Source organism: Nicotiana tomentosiformis, chromosome 12, assembly GCF_000390325.3.
Source record: "Nicotiana tomentosiformis chromosome 12, ASM39032v3, whole genome shotgun sequence".
NCBI lineage: Eukaryota > Viridiplantae > Streptophyta > Magnoliopsida > Solanales > Solanaceae > Nicotiana > Nicotiana tomentosiformis.
Genome location: NC_090823.1, coordinates 93,400,791 through 93,412,893, shown reverse-complemented (window position 1 = coordinate 93,412,893; position 12,103 = coordinate 93,400,791). Strand labels below are relative to the sequence as shown.

Below are 12,103 nucleotides of genomic sequence, written 5' to 3'. Positions count from 1 at the left end.
TTATTGATCCATTATTTTCGAAATAATTGGCATTTACTTGATTTCTTAATTGGGAAAAAAAGAGAGAAAGAAATATCAAAATAATACCATAGTTAGTAAACAAAGTATAGTAAATTGAAGAATCTAAATTAGGTAGCTTGTCTAAATTTCAAAATTATTTACAACATCCCAACTTTAATGAATTCGTTCCACCAAAGGTATGGAGACTTTACAAGTATTAGTGATAGAAGTTGAAGTTCCTTTGAGACTTTACATTATCAGATTTAACTTTGCTTTAATCAAATGTCTGTGCATTGTGCACTCTTAAATTAGTCGATCGAATTCTATACTAACCAGATAATAACAAAATATATTCGAATATATATGTGTACATACATGATGATCAGCTGCATATAACACACAATTAATAAACCCATTGAATTCGACAGTGTGTATATGATTAAAAAATAAATAAAATTTTAAACCAATTCCTAACACATTATCATAAGAAGAGAAGTGAGCGCATTGGTAATTAAAAATATCAATGAATAATTTGTATAGTCTAGTTCTTTTAGCATTCACATCAACAGTAATTTATGAAAATAGTAGAGCAAGAACAACAACAAGTGATTTAAATAAAAGGAAATTGCGAGATTTTGGATTGCTTAATAAATTAAGGGGTAATTTTTAAAAGTTTGCTAATGGTAGGGCAAAATTTGGCCGGATAGTATAACGGTAGGGGTAAGTTTGGCCGGATAGTATAACGAAAGTTAAATTTAGACAATATACGAAAGTAGAGGGATATATTAGACAATGACGTATTCTAGAAAGACTCGATTGTTTTTTTTTATTTAAAAAAATATTTTTCTATTGTACCATTAAACCTAAAGTCTTAGTGGTTAAAAAGGGTCTTTTTTAAAGGGTCAGTTCATTTATTTATTTTCAACCATGAACGATGAGAAATTGATCCCATTCAGGAAATGAAGAAGGGATTAAATTAATGAAGCTCTTCTGTCAAAATACCTGGCTTACTAAAGACCAGCAATTTACGGCCAAAATGACAGAAGAATCTGTAATACGAGGACGGTTATCTTGAGAGTTTCAAGGAATTTTGTGGCTGACATCCTCTGAGCGTTCCTATGCAAGAACATATATATATAAGTTCACATAGCGCTATTATCAGCATTTTATAATTCTGCAACACCCGTCAGCAGAAACAACCAATAGTCTGCAAGCTGAAGATAAATTTTAGAGTAAATAAGAGTGGTGGCATTTCTGACGGCTTAACCTTTTGGATGAGATCAGACTCTTTAACATGGTATTAAATCAGACATAGATTCTGGGTTCGAGTCTCACAAAGAATTTTTCACATGTTTGGCTTGTAAAAAAAAATTAAGCCCTCTCCTAACGAGTGTGTTGAAGATAAATTTAAGAGTAAATAAAAGTGTGTTCTCTCTAACAAATTAAACTTTTAGATGCATGAGATGATCATAGGTCAATATTATGATATGCTCTTTACATTTATAAATAAAATCTTTAGGAATAGGATTTAACTTATATGTATTGACCTAACCTGCTTTAGTGTGTTACATGCTTTATTTTTCATGCGATAACTTTTATTATAGATTAATAAATGCATGTATATAATTAGTTTTTAGATGACTGATAGCTTAAAAATTTTATAATGATCGTGTATAAAAATTAAACTCTTACAAGTAACATACAACTCAAAGCAGTTTGAACTAATCAGAGGATCATTTTCAAGGTAGACACATATGTATCAACAAATTTTAAACATGACTGACTATAATAACTAGCTATTACTAGTCAAATAACCAAGTGAAAGATGCAATATTTTTAGTAGACAAGTTTATTTTGGTTTCTCCAACAAACACATTAATCACCAGGTCTCTCTTTCAAGAAAATTTACGATGTCAAACGAAATGTACAAAAATAATATTATTGATCCCTAGGGTACCTAAGCTCATTAAGTGCACCTTCTTCAAGCAAAGTGCCATGTTGATGACCTTCATTATTGGAAACAACTAGAGGAGGAAAGGGAAACACCAAATTGTTCATATCTTCCCAGTCCAAGTTTCCTCCCAAAGTAGTTGAAGGTTTATTATTAAGCATATCCTCGTATAACATTTCAAGATCATCTAATTTTTGTGTATCAGTGTACACCATATGCTCAAGCTCAGCTGTAGAATTGCATCCATCATTTAGTGCTAGAACTACTGAGGTATCTGATCCCATTCGCTCCCTTAGCTTTTGCTTCTCAGTGTCAGTGTCGACCCAGCAGACTGCTTTCCCCTCCACGTTGTACTCATGAGAATTTGTGAAAGGAGAATTCATCGTGTTCATGACACCCATTGGAGCAGAAGACATCAAATTTATAGAATTGTGATATAATGGATGCATCAAAGAATTATCCATGGGATCATACTGAGGATTTAGTGCTCCATTCATTGGTTTATCATCATCATCATCATCATAGAATTTTCCTCCAAGTTTCATCAACAACATTCTAATAGAAGTGTGATCGTTACTGTAACGTGGTTCATCATTTGAGTATGGTATTTGTTGCAAGATAGGAAACTCAGACCAACTAGGGTTTGTGTTGATATTGTTGTTAGAATCCATGGAGCTATTCATCTGATCTCTCCCTTTTCTTGATCCTTGTTTTTGGCTTTTACCTCTAAGATTTTTGCGCTGTTTTCCAAATAACTTCTTCTTCAACTTGGTGTTCCAGTAGTTCTTTATGTCATTATCAGTTCTTCCAGGAAGTTGTGCTGCAATAATAGACCACCTGATATTCATCATATAACATTAGCCAAGGTAAGAGAACTAATTAACAAAAGCGAATTCAAGATCTAAAGTCAGTAAATTCAAAACAAGTGTCATCATATTATATGTATATAGTTTTATCTCCCCATCCCATTTTATTTAAAAGGGTTCGGAATATAAGGGTCAAAACACATATGCTTTATATGACTTCTTGCATGTATAGATTCTTCAAGATTTCCGAAATAACATTTACATATCAAAAAACTACGTGCATGAAATGTAATATATGAGTAAGCAAAGTTAATAATTCAAAATATTTAAGAAAAAATTGAGAAAATTAAACATATAGTCAAAGAATTTTTGTCTCCGTACAAATATTAGTAATAATGTCACATAAAATTGAACAGTAATTCTTTTTGCAGCCCTAGATCCGTGTCAAACTAAACCTTAATTAAAGGGTGTAGTTATTAGTTAGTTATAGATTAAACATATATAAACATGAAAGAAAGATTTGACATGATTCGAAGAAAATGGGATTAATTTAATAACCTGCTTCCAATACTAATATAGAGGCTCAAAATAATGTTATCTTCTTCTTGAGAGAATCCACCATGCTTGAGATTTGGTCGCAGATAGTTTAACCATCTAAGTCGACAGCTCTTTCCACATCTTTTCAGACCTAATAATGTTTTAGAAAACACAAAAATCCTATAAATCATCCAAGTAATAGGTATGATATATGTTGAGTTTCATCAAGAAAGTAAGATAAGGAAATTAAGAATTTGAAGAAGAATTTGGGATTTTAGTACCAATTTTTGGAGGCAAAGCAATCCAGTTGCCACCAGTGCCATGTTGGTCAATATATGACTTCAACTTGGCATCTTCTTCAGGGGACCATGGCCCTTTCTTCACACTGTTTTTGTCACAGCAAGGAGCTCTTCCCATGATCTGATCTCTTGTTAATTTGCTTTCACTAATTAACCCGTTGGTTTTTAAGCCCTTTCTTTCTTTGTGTGTGTGTCCGTGTAGAGAGAGAGAGAGAGAGAGAGAGAGAGAGAGAGAGAGAGAGAGAGAGAAATTACAGTAATAAGTAATGTAGAGGATAAATATGTCGTGAAAAGCTAGCAGGTAGAATTTTTTTGGGGGAGGTGGTATGGCCAGAAGAACGCTGGAGACTGCGTTTTTTTCTTTTTGTCTTTCTCAGTGAAGAATCATTAAACATAAAAATACGGCTCTTATGATGAATAGTATTAATTTTTAATTACGTCCATTTGAAAATCATGGACACAAGCTGTTACAAGTCTTCCCAAAATATTTAAAAAAAAATGGAGAGCTATTGCAAATAAAGTGTATGTAACCTTTCGTAACATTTCAGAGTAGTATCTACGAGTAGAGTCCGTTTCTCTCTCAGCGCAAGTTAACATAACGTGCACCGTCCATGGCGAAGAGAGCTCGAAATCCCTCTCAGAAGGCACTCATGGCTTAGGAATCAACCGCTCTTTTAGGGAATCAAGGAAGAAGGATGATCAATCGAATATGACTGTAAATTCACAATTGAAGATATGAGCGATGGAAATTAAGGGAACTACGCAGAGGACAGCAGAACTCAATTCCGATGAGAATTCCGATGAGCATCCAGCCATAGATGCAAGCGAAAGTAAAATTAAGTCACTAAGGAAGACAAAGGATAAAGTAATTTCGATAATTCAGCAGGATTGCATGGGATCTGTACAAAGTGTGAAGAGTACTAGGAAACTCTCGTGGGCAGATGAAGTGGAGACGCTACATGCAAAGGCTCAGGGATCCATTTGGGATAACTTTGACATCAACAAGATAACTAATGTTGGATTCAAGCTTGATTATATTGCACCTGAAATGCATGAGGAAATACCTGTGTGTGAAATTGAGACAGAAGACATTACTACTGAGTTAAATTACTGGAAGAATGTTGTAGTATGCTATGTTTTGGGGGCACATCCTCCATTGTCTGTTCTGAATGGCTATGTCCAGAGGATGTGGGGTAAATATGGGATTAACAAAGTGTCAATGTTAAAAAATGGTATTTTTCTTGTTAGGTTTGATAATAGGGAGGGGAAAATGAGGTGATACAAGGGGGATCTACTATTTTGACAACAAGCCGTTTATAGTCAAAGTGTGAAATCCAGACATGGAGTTTACCAGATAGGAATTATACACATTGCCAATCCGGGTTAAGCTTCCAGGGTTAGATTTCAAATTCCGAAGTCATAAAGGGCTTAGTAAAATTGGTAGTCTAATTGGCAGGCCTCTAATGGTGGATAAGCATACAGAACAGAAAAGAGGTTTGAATTTTGCTAGATTACTCATAGAAGTAAAAATGGATACAAAGCTACCTGATAAAGTAGTTTTAAGAATAAGAAAGGGGTATTAATGGAGAAGAAAGTACAATATGATTGGAAGCTCACACTGTGCAAATATTGTAAGAAGTATGTACATGATGAACAGTCTTGTAGGGCAAAAAAAATGGCTCAACAAATTGTTCCTAAGAAGCAAAATGAAGATGGAAAAAAAGATAAGGAACAACCTAAAGTTCCTAATGCAAACACAAGTAATGGTACTGTGGAAAGAGGTATTAAGGTGACTGAAGGTGTATAAATTGGTAGGCCAAACAATGAAGGATGGGTGACTCCTATGAATAGTATCAGCAAAGTCCAAGTAAACAGAGAACATGGTGATTAATTTGAATACCTTCCAACCACTAGAAAAAGTAGGGACAAGTAACCAAGTGTGGCAATCTGTTCTAGGGGAAAAGAGTTCGGTGAAGAAAGAGGGTGGTATGATCAACCCTTCCTTAAGCAATGGATAATATCATGTGTTGGAATGTTAGGGGTATGAATGCCCCTAACAAATAAAAGGAGGTAAAGCTCTTTTGTAACAGAGAAAATATTGGAATAATAGGACTTTTGGAGATAAAAATCAGAGACAACAAGATAGATCAGCTGGCAAGTAGTATATTTGGAGGGTGGGATTTTATAACTAATTTAGACCTTCACTATAATGGGAGAGTATGGTTGATGTGGATACCTGACTGGTTCCAAGTGAGCCTTGTTAGTAAAACTGATCAGGCAATTACATGCCAAGAGAAACATGTTAGTTTGCAAGCAATATTTTTCCTGACTTTTGTGTATGCATTCAACACAATGGAGGAGAGAAGAAGCTTGTGAACCTATTTAGAAGGTATTAACCAGGGTGTCAGCATACCTTGGTTGGTTATGGAAGACTTTAATTCAGTACTGAAAGTTGAAGACAGAGTTGGAGGTAATCCTATAAGTATGGGGGAGATAGTGGACTTCCATAACTGTGTGGAGGCTTGTGGGCTTCTTGAACTACCATGTACTGGTAATAGATACACTTGGAGTGATAGGTATGGGGATAACAAAATATTATCTAAGATAGACTGGGTGTTTATAAATGATGAATGGCTTAACTCTATGCCTAATTTAAGAGCCAACACCTTCCTGAAGGAATTAGTGACCACTGTCCAGTGAAGTTGTCAACTACAACTACAACAAGAAGAACTAAAGCATCCTTTAAGTATTGTAATGTTTGGTCTACTCATCCAGAATTCCTTCATATAGTGAGGCAAGGTTGAGAACAACAGGTAGATGGTTGTAGTATGTTCAGGGTTGTAAGGAAGCTAATAATGCTGAAGTAGAAGCTGAAACACCTGAACATGCAGCACTTTAGAATCATTACAGATATCGCAGAGGAAGATAGAGTAGAACTTATTCAAGCTCAGAAAGCACTGCACCTTAATCCTCTTGATGTACAACTCCAACATGTGGAGAAGGATAAATTTCTAAAGTTCAGGCAGTCATCTTATTTGGCTGAGATGTATCTGCAACAAAGAAGTATGGCAAATTGGATTAAATTGGGAGATGGTAACACCAAATATTTCTTAACAGTAATAAAGCAGAGGAAACTGCAACAAGGTATTGTGCAGTTATCAGACAACCAAGGTAGAATGCAGACTGATCAATAAACCATTGCATCCATATTTGTGGACTACTATCAGGAGTTATTGGGGCAGAAAGAGCAACAGAGAGTGAGAGCATTAACAGTTTCATAAATAATGGACATGTACTAAACACAGATCAATAATTAAGTCTTCAAAAACCATATAAAGCTAAGGAGGTTAAGGATGCTATGTTTAGTATAAATATGAATAAAAGTCCTGGTCCTGATGGTTGTGGAAGTGGATTCTTCAAGGATGCTTGGTCCATTGTGGGGTGTGAAGTTACATATGCCATTATTGAATTCTTGGGGAATGGGAGATTGCTGAAACCGATTAACTCTACTATTATAGCTCTAATCCCTAAAGTAGAGGATCCTCACTTTGCTAATAAATACATACCTATTTTATGTTGTAATGTGATATATAAATGTATATCTAAAGTCATTTGTGAGAGGCTAAGGAAGGTCATTGGAGTTTTGGTTGCTGAAAACCAAGCATCATTTGTGGAGGGGAGGTCCTTAATTCACAATGTCTTGATTTGCTATGATCTACTAAGGCATTATAATAGAAAAACTACACCTAGATGCTTGATGAAGATTGACCTCGAGAAGGCTTATGATATGGTTAGCCGGGATTTCCTGGAAGAGGTTCTGAAAGGGTATGGGTTTCCTCAACACTTTGTCCACCTAGTAATGAGCCGTGTCACTTCTACTAGCTTCACTGTTAGAGTTAATGGAGAGGGGCATGGCTACTTTACAGGTAAGAGAGGCCTTAGACAAGGTGATCTTATGTCTCCCCTATTGTTTATGCTTGTCATGGAGTATTTTGACTAGAGTCCTTAGGAGGATGAGTGATTTGCCAAACTTTCAATTCCATCCAATGTGCAAAAGCACCAAGCTCACATATTTAATTTTTATTGATAATTTGATGCTATTCTGCAAAGGCAATCTAACCTCCATCCATAGAATTATGGAGGCCATTACTCATTTCAGTGAAACATCTGGACTGGATGAAAATTTGGACAAGTCAAATATTTTCTTGGCATGCATTGGTGAAGATAATTAACAGAGGATTCTAAGCAACACAGATTTTTCAATAGGTTCTTTACCTATTAGATACTTAGGCTTACCTTTAGCTTCAAAGAAGTGGAGTAGAGTGGAATGTCACAAGCTTGTAGAGAAGACCACAGAAAGAATGAGAAGTGGCTTTTCTAAACAGCTTTCTTATACTGGCAGATTACAGATAATTACTGATGTTCTTTTCTCTATATACAACTTTTGGGAGGCTGTGTTTATTCGATCACAAAGTGTGATAAAAGAAATTGATAGAAAGTGTAGGGAATTTCTCTGGGGGAGCTCTAAAGGGCGAAGGAAAGTATCTTGATAGCTTGGGATAAAGTGTGTAAGACTAAGAAGTTTGGAGGATTGAACATTAAAGGATGTAAACTATGGAATATTGCATCAATTGGTAAGCTGCTATAGAAAATAGTCACTAAGAAGAATGTGTTGTGGGTTAAATGGATACATGAGATTTATATAAAGAACTGTAGAGACATCTGGGAACATAAACCACCTCAAGAGTGTAGCTGGTACTGGAAGAAGTTGAATTCATTGAAAAAAAATGATGGCACAATGGTATAACAGAGACACATATAAGCTAACTCCAAATGGAACCTATTCAGTAACATGTAGTTATAATGCAATGCTTAGGGATATGACAAGGATGAGAGAAGATGACTTGGTTTGGAGTGCTGTAATGTTTCCTAGACAAAGAATAATCTTATGGCTTGCTTATTAGGATAAATTGCTAACAAAGAAAAGGTTAGTGGGACTAAATATACTCACTGATGGGAACATGAAGTACTGCTTATGTGAGCTTGGAGTTCCTGAAACCCAGCTGCACCTTTTTGCTGAATGTGAATGGGTCATTAAAGTAAGAGAAAAATTGGATACATAGACTGGTCTCTCTCTCCCACAGAAACCTGCTAGAAGCACCCTACAATGGATCAGAAACAGACAATGGAGGCAATTCAGAAAAGAAGTTGGTGCTGCTATTTACGGAGCGATGATTTACTATACATGGCAAAATAGGATTTGGAGTATATTTAGGAAATTAAATGTAAATATTGAGTTTATAATTTTACAAATTCAAAAAGAACTTAGGAAGAGAATTAGCAATTGTACAGATTCTAGTAGAGCTAGGAACTGTCAAGTTTTGATTACTAGGCTCTGTAATTAGATTACATAAATGACGGATTTATCTTTCTGAGATCTTAGTATTCTGAGCACCCTTCCTAGAAGGTGGCTTGGAAACTTTTGGTTGTTATGGTAATATTCACAGTTTATTACCAAAAAAAAATATTTCAGAGTAACATATTGATTGTCTAAATGAAAGATCGTCTCTATTTTATTTGGATATAATATTTAATTTATAAACCTTTCTCGCTCATCAAATTAATTAGGCTATGAATGGCGTGGATTTTAATCTTATTCACATGGAATCAAAAAAAATTCATGCGCAATGTAATGTAATTTGGGGGAGGAATCTTAGTAGGTCACTTGGTTGGTTACATGAACTTTTACTTTGTTGGTGAAAGTTGGATTTCTCACCTTGTAATCCTCTCCTCCATTTCCCTTCCCCTTCCCCTTCCCCTTCCCCAATCAAAAATATTACGACAATATAATTTTTTGATGTTTTATTGGTGATCATGAATTTGTTTTTTGAAATTTTATATATTACAAACATTAATAATAATATATTAGCAAATCTGATATTGCTTTGACGAAATTTTCAAGTATTAGATATGTGATAGTAAGGTCTAAATGTTAATTGGAGCAAATGGTATGAAGTTGATAACTAAGATAGCTGCAAAGGAAACGAGGGAGGTTAGTTTTTCCAAAGCATTTTATGGTAAACAAACACCAGAAATTATGACATTTTCATGAAAAAGTATTCTTAGAAAAGTTACATACATATGCGTAATGAATAAATTTTCTATCTTACTACTACTAAATAAGAGGGAATGTGAGAAGCTTCCGGTCAAAGTGATTTGACAAAAAGATCAACTCATTTCAATTTATTCCCTAAAATACTCTTCCAGGTTAACATGCTTGCCTGACATTCACAAGGCTATCATTGCCTTTTCAGTCATTCGCTGCAATTTTATAGTACGAAACATGCGCCCATCAAACTTTCCATTCCACAAGTATTGTGTTGTTCTATATAGTCGGGGTGTTCGTCGGTTGGTACGGTACGGTATTTAGATATTTCGATTCGATATTTTTGATTTCTTAAAATGGTATACTAATATCGTACCTAATTAAATTCGGTATGGTTCGATTTTTCTCCTTTCGGTTTCGATTTTTCGGTTCGGTAACTTCGATTTATTCGGTTTGAATACTAACTAGTGCATGGAGTCATAGACTGTAACATTCTTAATTAAAGTACTCAAAAGTGTATAAAACTAAAAACGTTTGTTGACAAAAGTTTTGTCCAAAACCAACCTAAACGGGCCAAATGGGCTGGTCCAAACGGTCCCGGGTCGGTCCCAAATTAAACGGGCCAAACGGTCTCGGGCTAAACGGTTTTTTGTAGGGACCAGCCCGGAACGGGGACCATTTGGTCCCGGTCCGCGGGGTAAATGGGCTAAGTAGTGGGCCCAACAGATTTAAAAAAAATTAAATAGATATTAGAGACAAAAGGATGTTAAAAAAAATATCTAAGGCAATGCTTTGTAAATTTTATTATAGAATTGTGACCTAAATTTTATTTAACATCCTAAATTTTAATATTCAATATTTAATATCGAGTATAGTATTAAATACAAAGTGTATAGTATATAAGCTATATAAGATGTACGTATAGTGTGTGTATATATATATATATATATATATATATCAAGTCAATTGCCACCAGGCCAACCCCTGAGGGTTAAGATGTACGTATAGTATATACATATAAGCTATATATACATCTTATATAAGATGTATATATAGTATAGTATATATACTAAATGTATAATATATAAGCTATATATATATATATATCGAATATAGCTTATATATTATACACTTAGTAACAATAAAGTAAGCAATATTAGCAATTATAGAAGAAAATTAGAGAGATTGTGATAGATTAATGATTTTGTAAGAAAAATGAAAGAATGAGGGGGTATTTATAGTTGAAAATATATATATATATATATATATATATATATATATATATATATATATATACACACACTAAGTGTATAGTATATAAGCTATATAAGATGTACATATATTATAGTATAGTATATATATATATAAGCTATATTCGATAAGCTATATATACATCTTATATAGCTTATATAAGATGTATATATAGTATAGTATAGTATATATACTAAATGTATAATATATAAGTTACTTATATATTATACACTTAGTAACAATAAAGTAAGCAATAGTAGCAATTATAGAAGAAAATTAGAGAGAGATTGTGATAGATTGGTGATTTTATAAGAAAAATGAAAGAATTAGGGGGTATTTTATAGTTGAAAATAGGGAAAAAATATAATTATAAAAAGTTTGGGGTTAAAACAAAGTTGTGGGGGTTAAATGACTATTTTATAAATAGCCAACGGCTATTTTTGACAGCCCAACGACTATATTTTAAATTATTTTTTTTAATATAGCCGTTGGGACCGTTTGGCCCGCTAAGGGACCGATCCGTTCCTGGGCCTGGCGGGCCCAAAGCATAGGAACGGCCCACGGGACCGGCCCAGGCCCACTAAAACTAAGCCTAACGGTCTTGGCCCGTTTAGTCCGTTTGGCCCGCGGTCCCGGGCCTGGACCGCCCCACTTGCCAGCTTTAACCCAGAGAGAGAAAACTCATGTACATAAAGAAATATCTTGTTAATTGATTATAGTTAATTGATAAAATTAGAGAATAAAGAAAAGTAAAAGTTTGGATTTTTTTATATTTATGATATAATTAATAATATGTGTATTGTGTAATATAATATATATTTCGGTACGATATCGATATTTCGGTATTTCTTTTTAAAATACCAAATACCATACATAATACCAATTATTTTTAAACCTTAAACCAAATACCAAAATATCGAATACCAAATATCAAATTTTTTGATTTTGTTACGGTAATTCGGTATTTACCGAATTATGCACGGCCCTACTCAAGGGTATAATAAAGCGCGGCCCCACTTAAACTTTTAACATATATCTCTTCTATTGCAGCTGTAGCCTATTACATGAATTATAGGGTTTTTAATGTTTTTCTTCCTTGGTTTTCTCGTGGGTTGGATCAGAGGACATGCAAATTTAGTTGTAAGAATTCTAT

The 12,103-nt window shown here is 34.2% G+C and overlaps 1 protein-coding gene across 1 annotated transcript; it reads right to left on the bottom strand.

The window, feature by feature from the left end:
• Positions 1–1,889: 1,889 nt before the first annotated feature.
• LOC104086192 (transcription factor RAX3-like) lies at positions 1,890–3,834 on the bottom strand. Its single transcript, XM_009590391.4, has 3 exons — positions 3,576–3,834; positions 3,316–3,445; positions 1,890–2,788 (listed from the first exon to the last, which is right to left on the bottom strand). Exons 1-3 carry the CDS (start codon positions 3,709–3,711, stop codon positions 1,939–1,941), a joined length of 1,116 nt encoding a protein of 371 aa, XP_009588686.1. The 5' UTR covers positions 3,712–3,834; the 3' UTR covers positions 1,890–1,938.
• Positions 3,835–12,103: the final 8,269 nt, after the last annotated feature.